This window comes from Schizophyllum commune (genome assembly GCF_000143185.2).
Source record: "Schizophyllum commune H4-8 unplaced genomic scaffold SCHCOscaffold_8, whole genome shotgun sequence".
NCBI classification, from domain to species: Eukaryota; Fungi; Basidiomycota; class Agaricomycetes; order Agaricales; family Schizophyllaceae; genus Schizophyllum; species Schizophyllum commune.
In genome coordinates this window covers 320,270-344,536 of record NW_026089545.1, presented here as the reverse complement: position 1 = coordinate 344,536, position 24,267 = coordinate 320,270, and the positions used below count along the sequence as shown (strand labels likewise).

The window sequence follows — 24,267 nt, the reverse complement described above, 5'->3', positions numbered from 1 at the left end:
GACGCGCGCTTCAGCTGCAAATGAGCGTACATAGAAACAGTCCGAAAACAGTCGATGCAAGCTGCGGACAGGTTGTAAAATTACCATTCTCGGACGCCATTGTTCTCCTTTTCCCTTTTCAGTCGTGCGCCAAACAAGAGCAACCTTCGCTCTAACTTCCGAATATATTCATTCTTTGACCGGTCACGGTCATTGCGCGTACGCATACACCAGAGCGTACTCCCGGCGTACGCCTTGACTTATACACCTGCTACCTAGCCGCATGAACCCCGAAGAACGGCGCACGCGCGTGACGCGCGCAACGAGGCCGCCGACCGCGACGCGACCGACCATCGCGTCCCAGGCGCGTACGCCCGGGTCGGCCTCAACCCGGCCTGCGCTGCGCTCAGTAGCCGCATCAACACTTGCGAGCACACCCGTGCAGAGACCCATAACGTCTACGAAACGGGATTCCTTGCAAGCAGAGCTAGAGAAAGGTGCGCCACCTGCACGTTTAGCACAGTATGTATGCTGAAGAACGTAGTAGATCCCCAATTGTCCTCTGCGAAACGCCAGCAGCGCACGCAGGCATTCTCTTCCTCGATCGCCCAGTCCTCGCTCGAGCGGCAGGTCGTCTCGCTGCAGGCCACCAAGAATGAGCTCGAGAACAAGCTGCGAGACAAAGACGCCGAGATCGAGCGGCTCGAGACGGAGCGGCGGTTCCTGTCTGACCGTGAAGCGGAGGAGAAGGGCGCGCGGCAGAGCTCGCACACACAATGGGAGGTGGAGAAGGTGCGTCCGCGTCCGATCGTCGCGCCCGCCTCAGCGGACTAACTCCCCACCCAGCGTAACCTCCACAACACTCTCAAGACACTCCGCGCTGCGTATGAGACGCTGCAGGAGGAGCATACCGATCTCACCGACGAGCATGATCGGATGCGCCGCAAGGGCGCGTCCGAGCAAGACGCGCTACGCCTGGAGGTCTCCCGCCTCGCCAAACACCTCGAACACCTCTCCCAGGAGCTCGAGGAGTACAAGACCGTCTCCGACGATCGTGCACGCCGCATCGCCGAGCTCGAGGCTGCCGCCGCCTCCGCTCCCGCCGACGCGCGCCCGGATCTGGCGGACCGCTCAAGCGACGACATTATCACCGCCGAGCTCGCAAGGCAGACTACGTACATCTCGACCCTCGAGCGGAGGAACGAGCGCCTGTCCTCCGAGGTCGACGCGCTCCGGGCGCGGCATGCGAGCGTGGAAGTGCTGAGGGAGGAGAACCGGTCGCTGCAGAAGAAGGTCAAGGCCGTTGACGAGCTGCGCGAGGCGCTCGGGCAAGCGGAGGCGGAGCGGGACCACTGGCAGCAGCAGGCGAGCGCAAAGTCCGGGGATTCGACGCAGGCGGCGGAGCTGGCTGCGGAGGTGTCGAAGCTGCGAGGAGCGCAGGCTCAGCTCGCGGATGACCTCGGAAACAAGAGCGCAGCGCTGAGGGTGAAGCAGACGGAGTTGATGGTACGTGTGCGAATGCATTTGTGAAAGTCAACCATCTGACTTGGACTAGGTCATGGCTGGGGAACTCGACGCGGCAAAGCGAGAGCTCGACGCGGCGAAGAGCGAAATCGACGAACTGAAGGACAAGGAGCGTCGTCTCAATGACCGTGTCACTCTTGGGGAGCGCGAGATCGGCTTCCTCAAGTCCATGGTGGTAAGTTACTTTGTATATAGCCATCTACTGATTACTGACGGGCACTCGCAGAGCACTTACGAGCGCGAACAGGACAATGCCCCTGGCGGTGACGAATCCATGTCCGTGGACGGCGATTCATCAACCGCCATCAGCCCCGCCGCCACGCTCCGCATCCAAAGCCTCGAGGAGCTTCTCGCCGAGTACAAGTCCACGAACGAGAAGCTCGCCGCCGAGGTCGCCCGCGCGGGCGAGCACCCGAGCGACCTCTTCCAGCAGACCGAGCATCTGCGCGCCGAGCTCAAGGCCTCCGAGGAGAAGCACGCGGAGACGCTGGAGCAGCTCGACCAGCTCGAGCAGACGCTCTTCGAGCTCGGCGGCGAGATCGCCGGCGGGCGCTACGTGCCGCCGAACACGCGCATCCTCGCCGCGACGGACAGCCCGGAGGCGCACTGGTTCGCGGCGCGCACCGAGGCGCTCGAGGCGCTCAAGAAGGAGAACGAGGCGCTGCGGCAGCAGATCTCGGAGGGCGCGAACGCGAACGCGGCGCTCCCGCAGGCGAGCGCGGACGCGTGGCAGCACGAGAAGGCCGCGCTCACGCAGGAGCTCGCGCAGGCGCACAAGCGGTGGCAGCGCCTGAAGCAGGTGTTCAACGCGAAGGCGGAGGAGTTCACGGAGACGGTGCGGAACGTGCTCGGCGTGAAGGTCGCGTTCTTCGGGAACGGGAGCGTGCGGGTGACGAGCGTGTACGACCTGGAGGCGCAGTTTGCGTTCGAGCCGATCAAGGATGGGAATGCGGGCGAGGCGCGGAAGATGCGGATGGTGGGGAAGGGGAGGGGTGGTGGGGAGGATGTGGACGAGCAGATGGAGTATTGGATACGGAAGGAGGGGTCGATTCCGTGTTTCCTGGCGACGATGACGCTGGTCAGCTTTGAGAAGTGGAAACAGGAGCAGATCGAGAAGGGGGCGTTGTGATCATAGCGGGCGTCTGGCGTGTACATCTGTATCAGTATATCTATGCGTTGCTTTCTTGCTGTAAGTATCATGTCCATTCTGGCGACGGCCTTCAGCTCGCTCTCGATACCAGCATGTGTGCTCTTAAGAATGGGTAAGGATGGGCCCACCGCGGTGGCAAACACGATCAAACATGACGCACGGTCCTGGGCCCAATATCTTGTGCCTCCGTGTGCTTTCCGTCCTGATCTTTCTCTATTCAAGCTCGACAAGCCTGTCCTAATCTCTCTACAACGACCAATGCCCCTCCTACACTCGGGATTCTCCTCGACGGCAAGACCGACGGAAAGCCCGCTCCCCATCGATTGCCATCGGGCGCTTGGCACAGGGGTAGCGCGCACGCTTCGCATCTTCCGATTGCGTGAGGTCGTGGGTTCAAATCCCACAGTGTCCATTGAAGAATTCCATCGCTTTTTTGGCATTTCGCGCCAGATTTATGGAAGGAGCAAGGGGCGGCAGATGTGTCCACACCATGCAAAAGCAGATGTACTGATGAGCTAGATGCTGACAGGGCTCAGGGCCAATTACCGCGGGCTAGGGGTTGGAGGGTGTATAGCATCATATTGACCTAGAATCTGTACGTAGCTACTCTACACAGCAGAGCAACTGCCCTCCATGGCCTGGGGTACTTATTTTTTTTGAGAGATAAACCACATCGCGATGATGATGCGGATTTCGATGGATCCCGCCGACATGAGTAGGCCTGGGTCAGTAGGCGTGAGCATGGTGTTGATGCGAGGAGCATGTGCCACGTACGTGAAGATGATTTGGGACGAGCCAGCATAGTACTAGCCCGACGTGAGATTGAATGGACGGCCGCGTGGGCAGCTAAGGGGGAGACGATGGGTGAGCGATGGCACACGACATATTGAAAGAAGAAATACGCACCCGTCTTGGTTTGTTTGCGATCTGGTAACGAAACGCAGTTCAGATAATTCCCGTCGACATGAGTGAGCCTGATATCAGTGGGCGTGAGCGTGAATTGGACGCGAGGAGTGCGCTGACGTACGGGCAGATGATATAGGACGAGCCAGAATACTAGCCCGACTTGTAATTTGGGGGACAGCCGTGTCGGTAGCTGAGGGGAGTCGGCGACGGTCAGCGATCGTGTGCGAGGAGGGGATCAGGAAACCAGAACGCAGAAGACAGCCCTTACCCTCCGAGATTGTTGAGGTTCCCTGCAAGAAGCGGGTCCCATTGATGTCTGCTGAAACCCCGTGGGGCAACAGGATAATCGCACCGCCCTCTGGGCAGCACGTAGAGTCTGACCGCCGCTCCGGACGGCAGGGAAAGTCGCGTCGTCACTCTGGACGGCGCGGAGTTATACAACGCTACAGCGAGGGGGTTCAGTGAGAGCCAGAGGAAAGAGGGAAGCTAGGCTAGCGCTCTTATATACACTGTCACTCGAGGGTGGGCCGATACTAGTAGACCTTCGGCGATTGCGCGGGATGCCGTAGCGTTCGATCGATGGTCAGCTCCGACGGTGGAGCGAGAAGGTGTGGACCGGCAGGCGAGAAGGCGCGGACTGCGAGGCGAAAAAGGGCGGAGGCGGACGCAGTACTTCACCCCAAACTCACCCTGGAAGCTGAGCGGTTCACGAGCCCGGATAAACGCGCTTGAGGCCGTACGACATCATATCAGACAAGACATCGTACAGAACTACCATGCCCGAAAGCAGAGCAGCGGCCTCGCGATGGCCTGGGGTAATCAATTTTTTGTCGACGACCGCGACGATACGATGTACCGAAGCGGATTGCATGCGCTCATCGACGTCGGCGGGCGTGAGCCTGCGCGGGGTGCTCGGTGAGTCCGTTCACGTTTTGGATGAGAGTGAAATACCACGTACACACGTCTCAAGAATACGCTATAGGCCCGAAGCTTTCGCGTATCCCTTTGCGGTGGGATGTCGAAGACAGCTAGGAGGGTCCGTGAGATGGACTACGCTTCGTACTCATCAGGTCCATGCACTCACCCACCAAGATGAGGATTTCTCCCCGCTACCCTGAGTCCCCAGCGGGAAACAGGACATCGCAGGCCGCGTGAGGTCCTGCGACGGGGATCGTCAAGGCCCCTTGTGACCAGGACGAGCGCCGAGAGGAAACGACAAACAAAGGCGCGGCCTTATATACTCCTTCGCCACTTGAGGGCAGGCGAAACGAAGGAGGCCGGCGATTGCGCGGAATACAAGCGTATCGATAGCTGCGCGTATTCTGAATCCTGGTACCGCAGCAGCATCCCGACATCGCTATGCGTTGTTGCGCGCGACGAGGGAGGGGATAAGTGCCTGCGAGGGGGAACATCTTGCGAGATGAAGAGTTTGGCTGGAAGCGAGCGGGCGGACGAAGATCACACGCAAGACGAGCAAGTACGACATCGCGTTGACAAAGGTGCTGTACATGCTACATGGCCTGGGATAATTCATTTTGAAAGACGCGAAACTCGCGTAGGCTCTCATGGAGCGGGTGACCCAATGAGTCGGACGCGCGCTGGAAAAGGTCGTCAGCGCTCAGTATAAACCGGTCGTCATCGGGCACGGAGACGCACAATCGCGCTGATAGGGAGTGAATGCAAGCCGATGCTGTGTACGATAGTCAGCGGCATATCGTGCGCTCATCGATGTAGCCTACGCACCGTGGATCGACCCGAACGCTCCCGTGTGAGCTCGGAGGGACTTACTAGGTCCTCCCGGGCCCATCCAAGCACCCCGTACCACTATGGTGCGGAGGGCTCGACGCCGGGGAGAGGCTCGAGGTGAGTCCTTCGACCGGCGGGACATGGTGGTCGAAGAAGGGTCGCCAGCGTGGGATACTCATGTTCATATAGTCTCGGGAAGGCACGTGGACAGAAACTCCCCGGTGCCGTGGACTTGACCAACTCCCGAAATCACCGATACAGCTGGCAGCCTGCGAGCTGCGTGTGTTGAAAAGGCGTCAGTGTGCTGCACATGTATCACGAGGGGTTTATACATACACCAAGTGGCAAAGAACGCTAAGGAACACCGACCAAGATGTAGAGTATACTTACGTCGCAGACAGCCTCTCGGCGTCAGATGAGAGAAAGGTTGAGCGATTAACATCATATTGACAGAGATGTACTAGCTCGAGATGGCCTGGGGTAGTTGTTTTACGCAGCGCTGTTACAAGAGCTACTGGAATGCCTATGTGCACGTATCCTCTCATCACGGGGTGGAAGATCGGCGCCGGAGGACATCCCTGAGCATAGAGAACTCGCGCGATCATGTACCGGAGCGCCGGCACTGTAGAATATCGTCAGCGAAAGGGGCTCTCGCGCGCAACCGAACACGTACGCATGATAGTATTGAGGGCCAGGATGTACGGATCGGCCTTGAGCATACCGCTGAAAACCTCTGGAGAAGAGGGAAAATGGGGTCAGCTAGCCATCCGGGCGAGATCGATGGGTACACGCACGTTTCCGATTCCCGACCCTCTCGTGGTGAACGGCGGATTATCCGACCGATCACAACTCCCTCCCAAAGTGCATGGTAAATGCGACTACGGAGACTTGACACCGTGCACGCAGCAAGCGGACCTGCGGGGGTCTCTGCAAGGGGCACGGCGGGACGTCGAAACGACTGTCGAAGGAAAGCCGGACGCGCGGACGAATCGGGATTATGTAGCCGCCCGGCGCCACGCGAGCGACTTGAGGGCAAGCTTTTTGCCGCAGATGATGCTCCGAACAGGTTGCCACAAACGATTGAGCCATTCAGCTAGACGTTATCTATCTCCCAGCAGTCGGCAATGAGAAAGCCCCAATACGCAACGAGAAGGCGACCCGGACATCAGTACTGTAGCGAATTATGTGTTGGCTTTCCGTTCAGCAGGTTCGGACCATGTACAGACACGAAGCAAGGTGGTCTTCAAGCAGCCTCATGCGAAGAAGCGTGTCGATAGGCAAGGGGATCCTCCGCTTTTTCAGCCAGACACTCCATCGTCAACCCGGCCAGGGTAGACTAGATGCGCACGAGGGTCCTCGAGCTAATCAGTGCACCTGTGGGCTAGTCATTGTTCGCAGCCCTACCCAAATCTGGCCACAATAGGTTGGACGCCACACAACGTGCGTACTCGGGCCATGACGACGCGCAGCACTAACATGGACCAGCTCATTGTCCTCCAATCGCCATATATGGTATCCCTTGTCCCGCCTCGTGCACGACAAAGGTCCGACCCTTATTTGGATGTTTGGCCACCCCGAGCGCATTCTTATACTACGACTGGCCACTCAAGACCTTACACTGATTACCCACCTGCCAGTGCTCGTACTACGACGCCCAAAGCTTGCATCGCTACGCTCAGACCGTGCACCCCGACACGCGGATCCTTGCTCTTGTCTCTTGTGTGTGACCATCGTGCCTGGACCGCTGGTCATAGCGCTGCACCTGCTCTTGTCTTATACCGCGACGACGACGCCACTCGCAACACACATTCCTGCACCCGCTTTCGCACTCGCGCGCTGTGCCCACGCCCGCCCAACGCCACTCACAGACTCACATCGCAAGACCCACAGCACTCTCACCATGGCCATCATCCAAGAGATCCCCGATGACCGCCCACCCACTCGCGCCGAGGAGCCTCGCATGCCACGGCGGCGCGTCGAGCCTGTGGCAGACGTCCCGGGGGGCAGTCGCGATCCTTGGCCTCCGCGGACGCAGATTATGCCACTACTGCTGCACGACTACGGCGGGGCGCCATCGCCATTTGGGCCCCCATTACCCCTACCACCATCCCACCACCCCCAGCCACTCGCCCGTCCAGGCGAAGCTCTACCCCTCCACGACCCGCGGCCTCCAGAATGGCACATGCAATCAATGCCACACCATTGCGCCGGACCTCCCGACGAGCCCTCGTCCCCGCCAGGTCTGTCGCGTGGCCCGTCGCGGGTCCCGCGCTCGCGAACTCACAACGCGCCGCGCGCGTCGACTTCGCGCAAGTCGCGCAAGGCGTCGACGAGCCCCCGTGCTGTGATGGCGCGCAGGCAGGCGGAGCTGGCGGGGAGAACACACGCTGCGCCGACGGCTGGTCCGTCGGGCAAGCGCACGCGCGCGCCGGACGAGGGCGAGGGGAGCCCGCAGAAGAGGGCGAGGAAGACGAACGCTGATGGAGGAATCATCACTTTTAAACACGACCGGCCGGTGAGGAGGAGCGGTGCGTGGGCCTTGTCATCTTGACGCGAGGCCGGGGGCTGACAATTAGCTGCAGACGTCTTCGACGAGGGCTCGTCATTTATCGTCGAGGAAATGCTGGCGCCGGCTGACGACGACGACGGCGAAGCAGTGGGCTGGGACGCCGACTCGGACGCCCCGGCTGTGGGCTCGCCGGCCAGGTTCGAGGAGACCTGGTCGCCCCAGTCCTTGGGGCATGCGTCGGCAGGGCTCGTGGAAGGCAGTTCGTCGCCCGTGGTCACGGCAGAGAGGCTGCTGCAGCGTGCACAAGGCCTGGAGGATGATGAGGTTGAGTGGGCTGATGAGAACGAGGTGCCGCGACCCATGTTGGAGCGCATCCCGGGTCCGCCGCTGATTATGCCCTGGGAGGCTGTCTCTCGTGAGTTTTGTGGGTTTTTTGGGAGAGATTGCACGTACTGACCGTCATGCTACGCAGCTGTCGTATCTGCGGGTGACCTCGATGATGAGGAGCGCTCGGTTGGATGGCCGAACGGGACGCAGAGGCCCGGTGAAGAACACGTCATACGCCAGATGGAGGGCGTCCACGACGAAGGCGACGGCCCTTTCGACGACATATATGCAGAGGAGTACGGTGCGACAAATGCTGCACCCGAGGAAGACGAGGGAGAATATTTCGAGTATGACAAGGAGCCGTTTGAGCAAGAGGACGATGTCGAGGCTGGACGGGGTGAGCATTCTTCATCAACAGTTCGGCCGAACGAAGACTCACCCTTCACCCGAGCACGCCCAAGCAATCGTGACAAGCCTCGGGACAGTGAAGCACGCTTCCTTCTCTCACCCCTTGTCGCTCCCGCCAGCCTCCCGCCTCCGGTCGTCTTCGAGGAGCATCTCGCACAGGCTATCCCGACGCCCCTCAAGACCGACAACCCCCGCAAATTCCACGCCTTATTCCCCGACCAGGAGCCCACCTCGCCTGACGGGCTCCTCCGCCAGCTCCGCTTGACGCAGGCCGAGGTCGGGCGCCTCGAGTTGATCGAGGTCCGGTGGGAGCACGCGTTCCACGAGGCGCTCAGGGAGATGGGCCGGCAGAACGTGCAGCTGCGGGAGCAGGAGGAGAGGTTGCGGAAGCAGGAGGAGACGATGGCGGAGAACGAGATGGTCGTGCAGGGCGCGCAGGTGGTGCAGCAGCAGATGGCGGAGGAGCGGGCGGAACTGCAGCGGATGGTGGATGTGCTGGAGGGTCTCTTAAGCAAGGTGGAGAGGGAGAGAGACGCGGCGCTGAGGAAGCAGGCGGATGAGTTGGAGGAGATGCGGGCGCTTCTGGAGGAGACGAGGAGGGAGAGGGACGAGGCGCGTCAGCAGATTGCGACGATGACATCGGGGAGCATGAAGCGGAAAGGGTCACCTTGCGAAGACGAGGCTAGGGATCCGTCTGAGCAGGAGACACGCCGGTCCCCGAAGAAAATGAGGGGCAGTCCGCAAGCGAGGTTGGTCTACCATGGATCTTTGCTTGCTACGGAGGCGTAATGAGCATTTGCAGCGTCTCTCTGTCAATGTAAATAATTCTAATTACCATCAATACCCGAGCTTCTCTGAACCATCGCGAGTATACACACCGAACGTCGTTTGAGGTGAATGCGGGCAACGATGAGTGAATGAAGGAAATAACGCATTTTCTCGACGACTTCATGAGCGTACTATAAATCATGCATACTGGGCATAAACAGCCTTATGTGAATCACCCCCCGTGAAGGTCGATAGCAACGGCCGTCTGTGTCGCCGTGACACGTGCCGCGCTCTCCGGTACGACACGTGACCGCGCATCACCGCGTCGGACCGAAAGACAAAAGCGCGCCATGTTCTTGACAATAGCCCATCACCTTGATCACCCGAGACAATCGCATACGCCTCCGACGAAGCATACATGCACCGGACTCAATCACCAAGGCAGACAACCATGCATCTCGAAGCGCGTGTGCTGGGAGTGGTGACTATAAGAGCGATGGGAGGGTGATCTGGCAGTCAGTCTGCTTGTCCGCTTCCCTCAAACCTCACTGTCCATCGTCGCGGTCTCGCGAGCTTTGACGCCTTGCATACCCTATATCATACGGAAGAGATATCCCATAGCCTCTCTACTACATCCACGATGGCTCCCACCGCCTTTGACGCGCTCATGTACGTGGCGATGTCCTCGCGGGTCGTCCGCATTGCTCACCAATCCCTTAGGAACATCGCCAGCTCCTCAAACATACAGAACTCTGTGGGAGGCCCCCACGATGCCCTCCTCGCTGACGGGCGCCTGAACCCCGCCGCCATCCCTGACGCAGCCACCCTCGCCTCGATCGACGCTGCCCAGCGATCCGGCGTCCTTACCACTATCGGCGTCGCCGCCATCATTCTCACCGTCTTCCTCCTCTACGGTCTCGGCGTGATGTACGCACGCATATATCAGCAGCGCCGCGCGTGGCACGAGATTCTGTCGACGCCGTACCCTGCGATCCGCAAGGATCTGAACCGCGTCTCGACACCGCTGCCTACCCTGAGCCCGGTCAGTTTGGCCCAGCCTGCTGCGGGGATGCCGAGCTATGCTGGATACGCTGTAGCGCGAGACGACAAGAATAGCGTGCGGGTGACGCCTCATGCGCCGCGGGGGTCGTCGAGGATGGTATATGCGGGGAATGAGTCGGTGATCTCGGAGGCCTCGGGGAACACGCCTCCTGGCTTGTCAGTCTTGAACGCACGATCGGAGACGACGCTGGTCGACCTGTCAAGCGGCAGGACCGCATGATGGGTCGTTGTGAACCGAGTATGTTGATACCTGGTGGATGACTACCGTATCCTTATTGCCTCGTTCTATGGCTCTTATATATACTCACTCTTTTCGTTCTGTAATGTCATTCTCTTTTGCAATGTATACGCGAGACCATCGAGGTTGGAAATTAGCACGACTTAAGAAACTCGCACCGTGACGAACGCGACCGAATTTTCATCGCCGCGGAGTCCGCGGCCGATCAATAATGGACGCGACGCGTCGTGACGCATCTTGCCTCCTGCCCTCATCATCCCCGTGTCCCTCTCCCTTTCCCCCCATCCTCCCTTCTTCCTCTATACCCCCTCGCCAAGCCTCTAATGTGGTCAGACTCTCCTCCTCTTCCCTTCCCCCACCCTTCTCACCGCGCCCCACGTACAGCAAGCACATCCTCAACGCGCAGGTCTCGATCCGCGCGCCCTGCTGCCGACAGTGGTTCGACTGCGCCGAGTGCCACGCGGAGACGCAGGACCACAGATTGGCGAAGACGAATGAGATGACGTTCCTGTGCAAGAAGTGCAAGAAGGCGTTCAGGAAGGATATGTCGGTGTATGAGGAGAGCGATGAGTACTGCCCGCATTGTGATAATCATTATGTGAGTGCTTGTTTGGATGGTGGAGCAGGATGGCGCGGCTGTGATTCTTGGAATGGTTCTTGAGAATGAGGCGATGGGTGCTAACGCGAGCCTGCAGGTGATCGAGGCTAAGACGGCGAAACCGGTGGTCGGTGTCGAGGGCGAGGACGCAAGGGTGGATAACCGGTGCGTGGTATACTCCTCGCTATGCTCTTACTGAACATCTACCCCCGCCACAGCATGCTTCGAGACGAACGCATGAAAGACGGCAAGATTCGAAGTGCGGAACTTGAAGACGACCTGGACGAGTTCCTGAAGGAGCTCGATTCATAGCACCCGTGATCTTCGCATCTGCATGCGAAAGAATCCTGCATTGCAAATCGAATGCATCCTGCCTCTCTATCTGAATACATCCGTGACTCTCCGTCTTTACCTGCTTCATTTCCACACCTGACACTCCAGTACGCATCACTATCGCACAAGCAATGAAATTCTTTCTGCAATACAAGACGATCCATCTTCAAGCGACTGTCGTGCGCGTCCAACACACCGTCAGTTATCGGGACCGCAACGCGATGGTCCAAGGATTCATCCACACGCAAGAGTCGTGCGCTACTGACGATCGCGGACAGGTAGACAAGTCTACATGCAATCAGTATAAAATGTACATCGAACATTGTAGGTAAATGGCATGCAGGACTCATCCAGTCATAGGTTGTTTATTGTTACAATTGCCAAACCTGGTTCATGGCTGATGCATCTACGCAGGACCGTCCAGTTGCTGGCGCTCAAGCCTGACGCGAACCGCCTCCACCTCTCAGTCTGCTGCTCCTGCAGCCGACGCGGCCTTCTCCGCGCTCATCTCCCTGAGCTGAGCAGCCAAAGCGGCATTCCATGCTTCCAGTCTCTTGATCCTTGTAGCCCAAGCGGCGGATCGTTCTCCCGTAATCCTATCTTCTTCAGCCCGTAATCTCAACTGTTCAGCCCGAGATTTTTGCCTCTCAGCAATAATTCTCTCCATCTCGGCGATTTTACTCTTCAGTTCATTCTCCCCCTCCGCAAGGATTCTCTTCTGCTCATCCAGGTCCGCGAGGATCCTCTTCTGCTCGGCGCGTCGCCGTTGCACCTCGTAGAGCTCAGCACGGTACCGCGGTTCCTCCTCCTGCATGATCCGGAGCACAGCGTCGTTGGCGTCCTTTTTCGCCCGCACTTCCGCCATGCCCTGCTCCATCTCGTCATGATTCACGAAGATATGGAGAACCCCACAGGGACAGATTGAAGAGGCAGTGCGGGAGTATGGCTCGTCCGAGCCCTGGCGGAGAGCAGTGGCGAGCTGCTGAAGCAGCTGTGGATGCTCGTCCGGCGGCGCCATCTGCGCCAGGTCACGCAAGAGGTTCGTCGACATCGCGTCCACAAATGCCAAGATCGAGCGCTTCCGGCGGTCGGGTATGGAGCACCATCCGTACAAAAAATAGCCGCGGTGCCGCAGCCGCGTTTCAAGTAGCGCGTTTGCTTATACCTAAGTTCTGAGCGCCGGAAAGCATACCTAGGTTACTTTCTCATATGTTGTGGCACCCACAAAGACAGAACAGCGTTGTCGTGCCCGTGAACGGCAAGAACAATCCTGCCGAAGACGTTCGGCATTTGCCGAGCAAGGGCCGCCACGGTGGACTTGACTTCTGCTTCGACTCCATAGAGTCCATCCGGTTCTCGCCCAACAAAACGGACTCGGTGCCGTCTCTTGAAGCCTGAAGGAGACCCTTGAGAACATTTTTGAACCAAGGTAGGTGCTACCCCCAGTATAGTTTGTGAATTGTTGGGCCTTGTAGCGAGAAATCGCAACGGGAGGCAGATGATGATGTTTTACGATCTATGTGAGGGTGTAGAAATATTTTGGACATGTTCGTATGTTCCGGCGGCGATGAAGGTCAGTGGGAAATCGGGGAACGCGCTCGGGACTTCGGAGCGAAGTCCGGAGTCACGCCGGAGGCGTCTCCGGCATATGCCGAACAGCTTAGAACGCCCTTTACGCTGACTTCCTACCTCTGTCCGCCTATTTTATACCTAGAGCATATGCGGATTCATTCGATATATATTCCCCGATGCTCAGAACTGAGATATAAGCAAACGCGCTTCTCAAAACGCGGCTGCGGCACCGCGGCTATTTTTTGTCCGGTTGGTGCTCCATAGTCGGGGTTGAATGTCGCGTTTTCTTCGTAACCGTATTGGAGCGCGAGCGCCGTCCAGTAGTCTGTATGTGCCCAAAAGTTTCGTATGCGCTCTTGTAGTTGGTGGTAGTGAGCGTTGCGAGCATTGTCTCCCAGGTGTTTGGCCACCTGCGTGTTGTACGATAACGCAGGGAGGAGTCCGCGGGCGAAGCGTTCCCAGACGCGCAGTTCCCAGACCGTGTTTTGGGATAGAGGCAGGCCCTGCGTTGGGGAGGACATGGTCGGCGGATGAGCTCGCTTGCGCGGGAGACAGTGGCGTGTGGATGGCGGTGATCAAGATGAACTCCCAAGTTCAAGATCTACTAGTACTAGAGTGGGCTGCGGTGGGTCATGTGATGCATGTTCGACTTCTCTACCGATTGTTCACCAGAGACAAACAACGATTTGCTTAACAAGTGGTTCAAGTTTATTCCTGCATGCGGTTTGAAGGTGGCGAGCAGAGACTGGCAATTGCACTAGCTAACAGGCTAAAGATGCAGGGGATTCGTCGTTTTTTATCGGTACGTGCACAGAGTGTATGTGGATGATCTACGATAACACCAGAGCAGATCGAATGCCTGCTAGCTACGGACCCAAGGCTCGAGCAGTTGGGTGGCTCTCTAGCAAGCACGATGTCGCCAAGCGATCCAAGTCAACTTTCGACGAACGACCAATCTCCACATCTTTCTCCTGCTCGCTTTCAGCTTCTTGTGTTCTGCGACTAAGGCGGCATTGCGGAGGATACATAATCCTAAGTATATGAGTACACGGTATGCTACAGTAAGACGCGCTTCTTGCTAATGCGGTGAGTAGGTCACGGTGAGTAAAGGAGACATAAGTGAAAAAAATAAGATGGCGGAACTCGGAGTCGGGACATGGGTATAGTAGACTTTGAATTCATACCGAGAGATTCAAGCGGACCGGCTGTTAGACCGAGCGCGAGAGTGGAGGACGGGCGTCGTTGCTTCTTTCCTGACGAGGTCGGCGAGGTCATCATCTTCCGCGCTCGCCTCCTCGTTCCGGTCCTTCTCGCTGTCGGAGACCTCTTCACCATCGAAGGTCGCAACTGCATCCTCCTCGACGTCCTGCCTCGTCAGTCGACTGCTGTACACGACCACAGGGTTGCCGCTCTGGTAGGCCGAACGTACGCTCACGCGCAAGCGAGGGCGAGAGGACGATGACGGCGCGGGGGTAGGCGAAGATTGACCTGGCGAAGACGGAGGCATCACGCGCGAAGGATTGCGAGTGCGCCTCGGGCGAACACGAGCAGGGATAGGCGAGCGCTGTCTTGGGGTAGTGGCTTCGACCGGCGTTGTTGGCACCAACCCGTCGTCGGGAGATGAAGACAATTCTCCGGGTCGAAAGGTGCGATCCCGGGAGGTGTTCAGGTTGGCATGGGGACGGCGATAGTCGGCAGCGAGACGTAGGTTGGCGGTTTGATAGTCTTCCTCTCGGAGTCGTCCTGCTGCAATCTCTTCTCGGGCCTCGCCCAGGTCACGCAGCGCTTGTTGCGCTGCGTGTTCGTGCTCTTCTGCTGCCAGCCGCGCCTCAAGCATTGCTCGATGTGCTTCTTGCTCGTGCCGCTGTGCGTCCGCGAGCTGAGCCTTGAGAGCATCGATCTGCGCCCTAAGCTCTGCGTTTCTGCGATCGCATAGTTCCCGAATGTCGCTCTTGTCCCTTTCAAGCTCCTCGATATGTCTCCACTGCTCTCGGCACCGCTCTTTCAGATAGCGGACCTGGTCCGACAGTAGATCTTTAGTTCTGTGTCGATCCTGCCAGCCAACCAATCCGTCCTGATACCCCCTGGGGTCGGAGAGTCCGTGTCTAAATCCCCGTGCGGTGTGTGAGGCCGAGGCCGCACGTTGAGGTTGTTGTGCAGTGGATGGGGGGAGGCGAGAGCCAGACGCAACATGCTGCTGAGAAGTCGGTGCGACAGGTCGACGTGCAGTTGATTCGAAGTCAAGCGAGGCGATAGGCGGCAGCGGGAGTGCAGATTCTCCAGGACGGAGCGACTGAGACGGCTCGTTCGGCGAGCCAGGAGCGGACATGTGATCTGAGCCACCGTGGCCACGAGATGCTGGATATGCCAGTGGCAGAGCTGCTGGCTGCGACCGCACGCCTGGCGCAGGGGACCGCGAAGAGGATGAATTTGCACTTGATGTGTTCGCTGCAGCGCCGCCCAGCGATCCTTCAGAGTAATTTGGGTAGTCTGCAGGGTCCGGCCACAGCCAGGGACGAGGCTGAGCCTGAGGAATTTCCTCTGATGAGGTGGAGCTGCGCTGTGAAGTGGGGCCTCGTTGGCATGAGCTGTTTGATGACGGCGAGCGGGACGGGCGCTGGTGCTGAGGATCTGTGGTGAACTGCGTTGAGTTTGGCACTGTGGCGAGCCCAAATCTATCCGATGGATCTTGAGTTGCGTTCGGGGCACGGACAGACAGTGAGGATGGACCAGACTTCAGAGCGGGAAAATGGGTGGACAAGTCTAAACTGGAGACTACGGCCATATAAGCAACACTCGCAAGCAAGAGATCGCCTCTACTCACTCGGGTAAGGGGGTTTCGGGGTAAGCAAGGGCGGACAGGGGTTGGAAGGTGGTGGCTGCCGCTGTGAACGACGAGAAGAGCCTGCGAAGATCTAAGACATTGGAGGCAACGAAGAACATGGTACCGCGTACGTCGAGGGGGAAGACGAGTGAAGTCAGTGGCCCATCGATCACGACTAGCGTCTGCGCTGTCCGGCGGCGTGAGTGAGCGTCGCTTGTTCCCTGGAGCGTCCGGAGAGTGCTCGCTGGCCGGCGACCTCGAGCGCTTCCTCGAGGGCGATCCCGATCCTTCACGACCATTGTGCGAGTGCACCATTATGGCGAGCAAGAGGGTGGGCGGTGATGTGTATTGATGAGGCGATTACGATTCAGTAGATGGCTTCAATGAAATCTTGGGAAGATGAGGCGGAGATTGAGGGGAGTTGGCGTAACAACCCAACATGGGGAGCTCATTTAACGCACGCATGAGGGTCAGAGCGTCAATCAGCCATTGTTCCGATTGCGGCGCATCGAACAATTGGGCGCCGTGGGCTTCCTTTGTCTGGATCACGCGAAAGACGGTACAGGCGAAAGTGACATCCGAGTTAGGCAGTGCTTGTCGGCCCTATTGTCTTTTTTCTCTTTCACACCACTCTGCTGATTACCGCTGCCGCGGGGTGGCGTACCGCCCGGTCTTACCACCCGAAGGTCACTGCAGTGATAGGTCAATAAAGACCGAAGCGGTATGGCATTGAACCGAATGAAGCTGATGTATCAGGTCATCTTGCATTTACCATCCTCTATCCTTTCTAAACAGAGAGCAGTGGGTGGAAAACATCTCGATCTAATCCAAGGCCCTTCGCCACAGCAACATCTACCAGATTATATCCACCTGACACCCCGGCGCAGAAGCTCTCATCGCGTCTAAACCACCGACCCCACCGCCTTTTGATCCCACTCAAAGTCCTCCGCCGCCCACTCGGGCATCTCCGTCTCGAACGTCCCGAGGCTCGTCGTGTAGCGCAGCGCGTGCAGGAATATGTAGAGCGCCTCCGGCTTCGGGTCGGGGTGCAGGGGCAGGTAGCACTCGGCGCAATAGAGCGAGTCGTCGAGCATGACTTTGGCGCCCGGAGCGAGGGGAGGGTTGATGGCGGTCACGTCGGTCGTGGAGAGCTGGTCCGCGGGGAGTGGGGGTTCGGAAGATTCGGGCGTAGGCTCCTGCGTGTGAGAGTCGGCTAAATGGGTAGTGGGCTGAACGGTAGCAGGCGCGCCGACAGCCTCGGCATGGGCGCCTGCTGTGTCTGGCATGTTTGCGTGGCCCGTGCTTGTCGACGCTGCCGCCGCTGTAGACTCCGCTTTTGCTAGGCTCGTTCCATCCGGCGCAGGCGGTGCCGGTGCTTGCTTGTTCTTCTTCTTCCCCCCTCTCTCCTTCCGATGCGGCGGCGGCTTCTGGTCCAACTCCGGCACATAGCCCGGCACCAGCTTCCCCTTCGCACGAAACACGACGTCGCGCCAGCGGCCCCAGTCCTCGTCCTCGTCCTAGTGGCAAAATGATGTCGTCAGAACGCGAATTAGCGAACGGCAACGACCCAGCGACGCGCCTTCATGTTCCGCAGGTTCGTGATCACTGCGATCGCCTCGCGCGACAACGGCACGGGCGAGCCCATCCCGATGTCCTCGCCGGTCTCGCGGGGGAGGAGCTTGCGCGCGGCCTCTGCGCCCGCGCCCGGGTGCCCTTCGGACGCGGCGGCGTGCTCTTCGGCGCGCGCGGCGCTCATCGTGTCGGGGAACGTCGCCGGCCCATGCGCTTTCTCGCCCCCAGGCGCGCCCGCCAAGCTCTCCGGACTCCCGATACTCTCCGTGAACGCCTTGAGATGCTCCGGCGGCGCGGGCGCCGCGCGCTCGTCGCTCGGCGTCGTGTCGATCCCGCCCTCGCCGAGCTTCCTGCCCCAGACCTTCTCGGAGGAGTAGACCGGGTCGTTGGCGATGGGGTAGCCGAGGTATTGGAGGTGGACGCGGAGTTGGTGGGCTGTGAGGGGGTGAGTGTCGGGGGAACGGGCAAGAAGTTGAGGGTGCGGAGAATTAGGGTGAGATACTTACAGCGCCCGGTGTATGGTTTGCCTGTGGGGATGATTGGATTGAGATGAGGGCTGGGATGGAGCAACGAATGGGAGCTCACAATGTATCACGCTGCTATTCGTGTGCGGGTCGTAGCGTATTTTGTTGAACACAGTTTTTGCAGGCTATAAGGGAATGCCATTAGTTGAATGTGCGGAGTGACAGGACATAAGCCTTACTCGTCCTTCGGGGTGGACGATGTTGAGGCCCATTTGACGATCGACCGTGAGTAGCGGCTCCTCGCAGATGACTTCTCCGCTGGGAGATGATGAGAAAAGGCACGGGACGAAGAAAACGGACGCACTCTGGGAATTTGCCCTTCACCCGCGCGACGTATTCCTTGCGCACGCTGCCCTCGATGAACTCCTTCGTGAGACTGCGTGCCAAGTCCGCGTTCAATGGGATGATCATGAGCCCAGAGGTCAACCGGTCTAGTCTGTTCACCGCTGCCAGGGCGTCAGCACCATTTACATCCACCGAGTATTCATGCTACTCACTATAGACCTTCTTGAAACCCATCTCGTGCATGAGGATGTGGATGAGCGAGTTGCGGTTGTATCTACCCGCCGCGTGCACGGGCTGCGGATGGGGATTGAGTGAGGGAGCGGTAGGGGGCAGGAGTGCGACGGACGAACGATGCTGCCAGGCTTGTTGACGACGATGAAGCCGCGCTCGGTGTCGTGTAAGAGCACGCGGACGGGCGTGGAGGTGACGGGGGGCTCGTGCCGATGCACAACGTTCCTTCGAGGGGTGAGAGGGCATAAGGAGGTCCAGAAGCGCATACGCACTCTATGCGATCGCCGTTCCGTATGATGGTGTCCGGGCGCGCCACCTTGCCGTTGATAGTCGTGACGCCGCTCTCGAGGGCGTACCTCTGCGATCTCGGTGTCACTTCGACGCACAAGCTCAATGTGATTAGCACGCACATAAAACTCCATGCTCCTATCCCTGAATTCCGTCGACACGACCTCCAAAATCTCGCGCCCGATCCACCTCTCCTTCGCCATCGTGCAGAACGGGTACCAGTACGGCTTGATCTTCTTCAGCCCGGGCGTAGTGCTGATGTTGCGCGTGTTGACCGCGCCTTCGGTGCCGGCCATCGCGCTGACGACGAGGCTAGTGACGTTCTGGCGGAAGACGCGGTGTGGGGACAGCCGGATGGGGGGGAGGACGACCCGGCGGGAGGCGATCAGCTTGGGGAGGCTCTGGTCGGCGGCTTTCAGCTGTCGGAGTTTCTCCTCGTTGCTCATGCGCGGGGCGCAGAGCTTGGGCGGACGGAAGAATGCGCGAATGGTGGCGCGCAAATTGTCGAAGGGGCTCGAGGACGATCACTGCGGATATCCAAGGTCACGGAGAGCGGCGGTAAAGCAGGTAGCAGCAGTCAGAAGAGGTCAGAAGGATAGACGAGACAGCTAGACTACGCTTGCGCCCTTGGAAGTCAAGAACCAGCCGCGTATAGCGCTCAGCATTGCTTGAGCGAGCGAGAAATCAAGCACCGGCGTTTGCCGAGTCGCATCTGGAGGACGCCACACGAACATCTGGCTGCCCTTGCTTTCCGCGCTCACCTCCTGCCGTCCGCTCATTTACTCCCTCGTAGAGGCCTCTTCATACAACAACAACCCAACCCTGCCCTTTCAGATTACATAGTCCACCATGTCCACCGCTCATAGGCCGACATGGGATCCCGCGCAGGCAAAGGATGTGAAGGGAGTTTCGCGGCAGTTCTCCGTGCGCGACATGGCGTCGCATACGAAGCTGAAGTTCCGGTAAGTAGAGCCGGCGAAGTCATACTCTGACGCCCGTCCCTCAGCGTATGACGCGCCATGTCGCTGCGCCTTCGTCCCCGGGCATCCCTCACGTGCTGATCACATACTCCCAGACAAGCTGGCCAGACATCCCAGGACGAAGTGAAGAAGCGCGACCTGCGCGCGGAACTCTTCGCCGCGGAGCTCGAGGCGAAGAACAAGAAGCGCAAGGCGGAGGGGAAGCCACCGCTGGCGATCGAGAGCGGCACGAGCGAGACCGGGCAAGACGAGGAGTCGAACAAGCGGCGAAAGCTGCTGCAGGAGGCGCTGGAGGCGGACAAGGACAGCGACGAGGAGGAAGAAGGCGAGGAGGGGGAGAAGAAGTCGAAGGCGGGCGACGCGGAGGATGAGGATGAGGAGGATGACAGGTGCGCGGGGCTATATATGTTCAGGAGGAGGGACCGAAGTGCTGACCGGTGGGCAGCGACGAGGACGAAGACGAGGATGACACGGACGAGCTGCTGCGCGAGCTGGAGAAGATCAAGCGGGAGCGCGCGGAGGAGAAGGCGCGGCAGGAGCGCGAGCAGAGCGCGACGGACGCGGTCGCGCGCGAGGCGGAGATCGCGACCGCGAACCCGCTGCTCAACCTCGCGGCCGCGCTCGGCCAGCAGCAGCCGCAAGGCCTCAACACGACCGCGCCGGGCTCGTTCGCGGTCAAGCGGCGGTGGGACGATGGTGCGTCGCAGCCACTGGCTAGCGAGCAGATGGCCGAACTGACTGTGCTTGCAGACTTGATATTCAAGAACCAGGCTATGGACACTAGGGATAAGAACGACAGGGGATTCGTGAACGACCTTTTGCGGACAGAGTTCCACAAGTGCGTGCCCGAGATGGTTCGCCTGCGTCCCGTAACTCATTGCCTTACAGGAAGTTCATGGCCAAGTTCATCAAGTAGACTGTATCCTCCACTTGTATTCTATGTCTTCACATCTTCATGCGTCATATCATCCTCGTTGTCTCTCGCCGTACGGCGAATCATCTTCGCCTCGAGTGACCACAACCCGACGGTGCGTTTGAGGGACTGCTTACATTGCATAATCATTCAGCAGATATAACGCCCCAAGTCACTTCTCTAAGGCTCCGAGTCCAACACGCTACCTGAAAGGAGGCTCAAACGCACCTATAGCTCAGACAACGTGTGGAAGGAGCACGTCCTGTATCCTGTACGTGCGCACAGCTCAAGCATAATTGTCTTCTGGGCTAACCGTAATTTCATCCCTCTCAAAGAGATGCGTACGCTTCGATCAAGCCTAATAACACGCGTACGCTGCGAGGACCTGGTTTCGTGAGCCACGACCTGGTTTCGTGAGCCACGACCTAGGTTCGTGAGCCACGACCTCGGTTCGTGAAAGGACCAGCGCCACGCTTCGACGCTTCCATGCAAGCCGTGCGAATGGCTTGCCTTTTTGGGACACAACAGCGACTTGCCATCTGGCGAACAAAGAGATTGGCGGTGTGCGTGGACCCGCGCCCCGCGTGCATAGGCCAGTGCCCCGGCGTACATAGGCCAGTGCCCTGGCGTGCGGTGGTCATTATCGGCCCCGCGTGATCCGCGACGGCGGGCTACAAAGCGCACCTGGGTGCACGGTCCTGCTTCAGCAGTTGTCTCTTACCGCCACTTCTTCCCTGCGCACATTCTACATAGCCTGACCGCTCTCAGAGCTACCCAGCCCCAAACAAGCTGGGCGTGGAAATTCGGCATCACTACAGACGCTAGTCATGACTTCTCAGGATGACCGCCGCCCGAGCCTCAAGCGCCGCGCCGACGACGACCTGCCGGGGCCGTCGATCAAGCGCCCGCGCTCGCAGTCGCCGCCGACGCGCGCGCCTCCACCGTCTGGTCACGGTCGGGGGTGCCGTGGCAAGGCGCCTGCGAGCGTGCTCAGGCGCAGCCCAGAGAGCCCGCCCCTACCCGGCCCGTCCCATGGTACGTTGTGGCATTCGACCATGGTCAGAGTGCCGACTGGCAATGCAGAACCCCACGGCTCTCGGGGCGCCAACGCACACTACATCGACCCCCACGTCATGCCCATGGACTACCATAAACCACGTGCGTCGCGTCGACCTGTCTGTGCCGAGCCTCGCATACTGACTGTCGTATTGGATGCAGTATACCCTAGCACTGGACACGCGTACGCTTCCGCTGATTATGGGGCACTGGCGTCCTTCTATCCTCCACCGCCCTTCGCCGGGCCTGGTAGTGGTGCGTGTCTCGTGCGATTTGTGTGGCACGACCGTTGGCTGATGCAGGGTGCTGACTAGGGACCCTCGACGCGGTGGTTGCATCTTTTGAAGCGGCCCTGATGGGCGGCTGCTATCCTCCTGTTCCAGGGGGATACCCTGCTGCTCCAACGGGATGCTCTGCTGCTCCGGGGGGATACCCTGCTGCCATAGGGGGATATCCTGCCGCGCCTCCAGCTCCTGGCCTTCTTCCGCCAGCTCCTTTCGCCTACCCAGCTCTCGCTCCCGGGTACTCGATTGCTGCTGGCTATGCGCCCCCTCCTCCCAGCGCCCCTGCTCCTTTTCCAGTCTTCTATCCTCCTTACCCTATTTACGCTTATCCTCCTCCTCCTGCCGCCCGCCAGCCACACGCGCCCGCCTTTCAACCTCCCCAGCCCGCGCCAGCGCAGGACCACACACCCCAGTACTACGACGCCTTCGCCGCGACGCCCACGCCCACGGAGCGGCTCGACGCCGAGGCGTGGAGGGACGCGTACCCCGGGGAGTACCCCGCGATCCCGCCTGTGTACCCGATCCGCGTCTCGTCGCCGCCCGCGCGGCTGCCGGAGCTGATGCCGGATGCGGTGCGGGTGGTGGGGGAAGATGGGGTGTCGAGAGACGAGTCTTGCGCGGGGCGAGGGGAGTCCTGCGCGCTTCGAGGGGAGTCCTGCGCGCCACGAGACGAACCCTGCGCGCGCTCCAGAACGTCTTCCCCGGACCCCTTCGCCCCGCTCACGCCCGCGGAGGTCGTTCAGCACACGCTGCGTGCGAGGGAGGAGGCCGCGCCGTGGTACGAGTGCATCTCCCGCTGGCGGGAGACGGTGCGGGGGGGCGAGGGGGAGGATCCGAGGGCGAGGTATCTGCCCAGGACGTGCGTGGATTATGCTCGCAAGTCGCCTGCGAGGTGTCTATCCAGGACGCCTGCGAGGTATGCGAAGGATCCTCGCGCCGGGTATCCGAAGGACCAACACGCCAAAGATTTCAGGATGACACGCCTCCCGACGCCGCAGCCGCCCTACATGGGCCCCTTCAACCCGCCGTACGATGTCGATGAGGGCGCGTGTCGGTTACCGGCGGCGCGGGTGCCGTTCTCGAAGGATCCGAAGATGAGGGATTGGAGGAGGCCGGTGGGGGCGGGAGAGGGGATGGGGGTGGGAGAGGGAGTGGGAGAGGGGGCGGGAGAGGGAATGGGGGTGGGAGTGGGAGTGGGAGATGGGATGGGGGCGAGCGAGCCTATCAGCGTGGACCCGCCTGTTAGTGTGGACCCGCCGGAGGGGGAGCTTGGGGAGGAGAGGTTCGGCGAGGGGGGGCTCGGGGAGAGGTCTGGCGAGGGGCAGCTCGGGGAGAGGTCTGGCGAGGGGGAGCTCGGGGAGAGGTTCGGCGAGCGAGAGCTCAGGGAGAGGTCTGGCGAGAGGGAGCCTCACGAGGAAGCGGGCGTGACTCGACTTATTGACGGGATGGCGGGCGCCTTCGCGGCCCAGCTGGACCGAGTCGCAGACGAGCTGATCGGGGGGCACGCAGCCCATGGCCAGTTTGTCGAAGGTCGTAAAGAGGAACCGCTCGTGCCCCGATCCTACGCGCAGCAGTTGGAGAGGGAAGTAGCGCAGCTAGAGAAGAACGTGGCCGAACTGGAAACGGACGCGGCCCAATTCAGGACCGTCCTCGCCGCCGCAGAACACGATGTCGCGGACCTGGGCGAGGAGCTGCTCTTCGCGCGGCGGCTGGCGGCGGGGGCGAGGGCCGCGCTGGCGGGGTGTCGGTATCAGCTTAAGCGGATGAGGATGCAGTTTGAGGACGCGGAGGGGGAGAGGGGTGCTGCAGTTTGAAGGGGTCTGCCTGGTGCGCTCACGGAAGTTGGAACTTGGAACCGTCTTTTTCCTCTCATCTTATCCCACAATCTAGTGCATACTGACTGACACTCAACACCGTGACCGCGCTTGCATCATCTTTATCGCCTGTATCTCTATCTTCAGTAGTGTAGCGTTTCGTAAATGTCGATTTCTCGGATATCCCTGGCTGTAGTGCTTTGGTTTCACTCGCTCGCTGCTTTACAGCCTTCGATTTACACTTTCAACGCATTTTGAAGCGGAACCAATTTCGTATCACATCCTCGTTCTGACCTGTCGGCGCCACACAACGACAAGTACAACGACGCCACCCGGAAGGTGATGTCGAAAAACAATAAGCTATTTGGCCGTATTA

The 24,267-nt window shown here is 59.6% G+C and overlaps 11 protein-coding genes and 1 non-coding gene across 12 annotated transcripts; 8 read left to right on the top strand and 4 right to left on the bottom strand.

Moving 5' to 3' along the window:
- The first annotated feature begins 180 nt into the window (after nt 1–180).
- Nucleotides 181–2,733, top strand: SCHCODRAFT_02630549 (uncharacterized protein). Its single transcript, XM_003030266.2, has 5 exons — nt 181–476; nt 527–771; nt 826–1,485; nt 1,535–1,678; nt 1,730–2,733. The coding sequence occupies exons 1-5, from the start codon at nt 263–265 to the stop codon at nt 2,630–2,632; spliced, it is 2,166 nt and encodes a 721-aa protein (XP_003030312.1). The 5' UTR covers nt 181–262; the 3' UTR covers nt 2,633–2,733.
- A 251-nt stretch (nt 2,734–2,984) lies between these two features.
- Nucleotides 2,985–3,065, top strand: SCHCODRAFT_t168. The gene has a single exon. It is a non-coding gene; the product is annotated as a tRNA-Ala (tRNA).
- A 266-nt stretch (nt 3,066–3,331) lies between these two features.
- SCHCODRAFT_01098759 (uncharacterized protein) lies at nt 3,332–3,543 on the top strand (the record flags this gene model as incomplete). The annotated part of the gene is made up of 2 exons (XM_050341025.1): nt 3,332–3,378; nt 3,414–3,543. 2 exons carry the CDS (start codon nt 3,332–3,334, stop codon nt 3,541–3,543), a joined length of 177 nt encoding a protein of 58 aa, XP_050199083.1.
- Nucleotides 3,544–5,299: 1,756 nt separating this feature from the next.
- SCHCODRAFT_02333680 (uncharacterized protein) lies at nt 5,300–6,029 on the bottom strand. The gene is made up of 2 exons (XM_050342408.1): nt 5,696–6,029; nt 5,300–5,581 (listed from the first exon to the last, which is right to left on the bottom strand). Exons 1-2 carry the CDS (start codon nt 5,908–5,910, stop codon nt 5,347–5,349), a joined length of 450 nt encoding a protein of 149 aa, XP_050199082.1. The 5' UTR covers nt 5,911–6,029; the 3' UTR covers nt 5,300–5,346.
- A 1,201-nt stretch (nt 6,030–7,230) lies between these two features.
- SCHCODRAFT_02508230 (uncharacterized protein) lies at nt 7,231–9,338 on the top strand (the record flags this gene model as incomplete). Its single annotated transcript, XM_050343204.1, is given in 4 exon segments — nt 7,231–7,534; nt 7,546–7,833; nt 7,882–8,229; nt 8,287–9,338. The coding sequence occupies 4 exon segments, from the start codon at nt 7,231–7,233 to the stop codon at nt 9,336–9,338; spliced, it is 1,992 nt and encodes a 663-aa protein (XP_050199081.1).
- A 342-nt stretch (nt 9,339–9,680) lies between these two features.
- Nucleotides 9,681–10,787, top strand: SCHCODRAFT_02690020 (uncharacterized protein). The gene is made up of 2 exons (XM_050346819.1): nt 9,681–9,986; nt 10,038–10,787. Exons 1-2 carry the CDS (start codon nt 9,958–9,960, stop codon nt 10,597–10,599), a joined length of 591 nt encoding a protein of 196 aa, XP_050199080.1. The 5' UTR covers nt 9,681–9,957; the 3' UTR covers nt 10,600–10,787.
- A 74-nt stretch (nt 10,788–10,861) lies between these two features.
- Nucleotides 10,862–11,699, top strand: SCHCODRAFT_02630532 (uncharacterized protein). The gene is made up of 4 exons (XM_003030270.2): nt 10,862–10,945; nt 11,002–11,215; nt 11,313–11,380; nt 11,434–11,699. Exons 1-4 carry the CDS (start codon nt 10,941–10,943, stop codon nt 11,525–11,527), a joined length of 381 nt encoding a protein of 126 aa, XP_003030316.2. The 5' UTR covers nt 10,862–10,940; the 3' UTR covers nt 11,528–11,699.
- A 283-nt stretch (nt 11,700–11,982) lies between these two features.
- On the bottom strand, nt 11,983–12,599 carry SCHCODRAFT_02749837 (uncharacterized protein; the record flags this gene model as incomplete). The annotated part of the gene is made up of 1 exon (XM_003030696.2): nt 11,983–12,599. The coding sequence occupies one exon, from the start codon at nt 12,597–12,599 to the stop codon at nt 12,012–12,014; it is 588 nt and encodes a 195-aa protein (XP_003030742.1). The 3' UTR covers nt 11,983–12,011.
- A 1,713-nt stretch (nt 12,600–14,312) lies between these two features.
- On the bottom strand, nt 14,313–16,259 carry SCHCODRAFT_02669202 (uncharacterized protein; the record flags this gene model as incomplete). The annotated part of the gene is made up of 3 exons (XM_003030697.2): nt 14,313–15,888; nt 15,945–16,035; nt 16,076–16,259. The coding sequence occupies 3 exons, from the start codon at nt 16,257–16,259 to the stop codon at nt 14,313–14,315; spliced, it is 1,851 nt and encodes a 616-aa protein (XP_003030743.1).
- Nucleotides 16,260–16,846: 587 nt separating this feature from the next.
- SCHCODRAFT_02669201 (pseudouridine synthase) lies at nt 16,847–19,140 on the bottom strand (the record flags this gene model as incomplete). Its single annotated transcript, XM_050346607.1, has 9 exons — nt 16,847–17,461; nt 17,524–17,951; nt 18,102–18,165; nt 18,220–18,298; nt 18,345–18,486; nt 18,538–18,619; nt 18,676–18,781; nt 18,829–18,914; nt 18,967–19,140. The coding sequence occupies 9 exons, from the start codon at nt 19,138–19,140 to the stop codon at nt 16,847–16,849; spliced, it is 1,776 nt and encodes a 591-aa protein (XP_050199079.1).
- Nucleotides 19,141–19,595: 455 nt separating this feature from the next.
- SCHCODRAFT_02630523 (Cwf15/Cwc15 cell cycle control protein) lies at nt 19,596–20,797 on the top strand. Its single transcript, XM_050345609.1, has 5 exons — nt 19,596–19,806; nt 19,920–20,213; nt 20,270–20,520; nt 20,575–20,662; nt 20,713–20,797. The coding sequence occupies exons 1-5, from the start codon at nt 19,694–19,696 to the stop codon at nt 20,738–20,740; spliced, it is 774 nt and encodes a 257-aa protein (XP_050199078.1). The 5' UTR covers nt 19,596–19,693; the 3' UTR covers nt 20,741–20,797.
- Nucleotides 20,798–21,564: 767 nt separating this feature from the next.
- On the top strand, nt 21,565–23,891 carry SCHCODRAFT_02508058 (uncharacterized protein; the record flags this gene model as incomplete). The annotated part of the gene is made up of 3 exons (XM_003030272.2): nt 21,565–21,895; nt 21,956–22,048; nt 22,108–23,891. 3 exons carry the CDS (start codon nt 21,565–21,567, stop codon nt 23,889–23,891), a joined length of 2,208 nt encoding a protein of 735 aa, XP_003030318.1.
- Between the last annotated feature and the right edge of the window lie 376 nt (nt 23,892–24,267).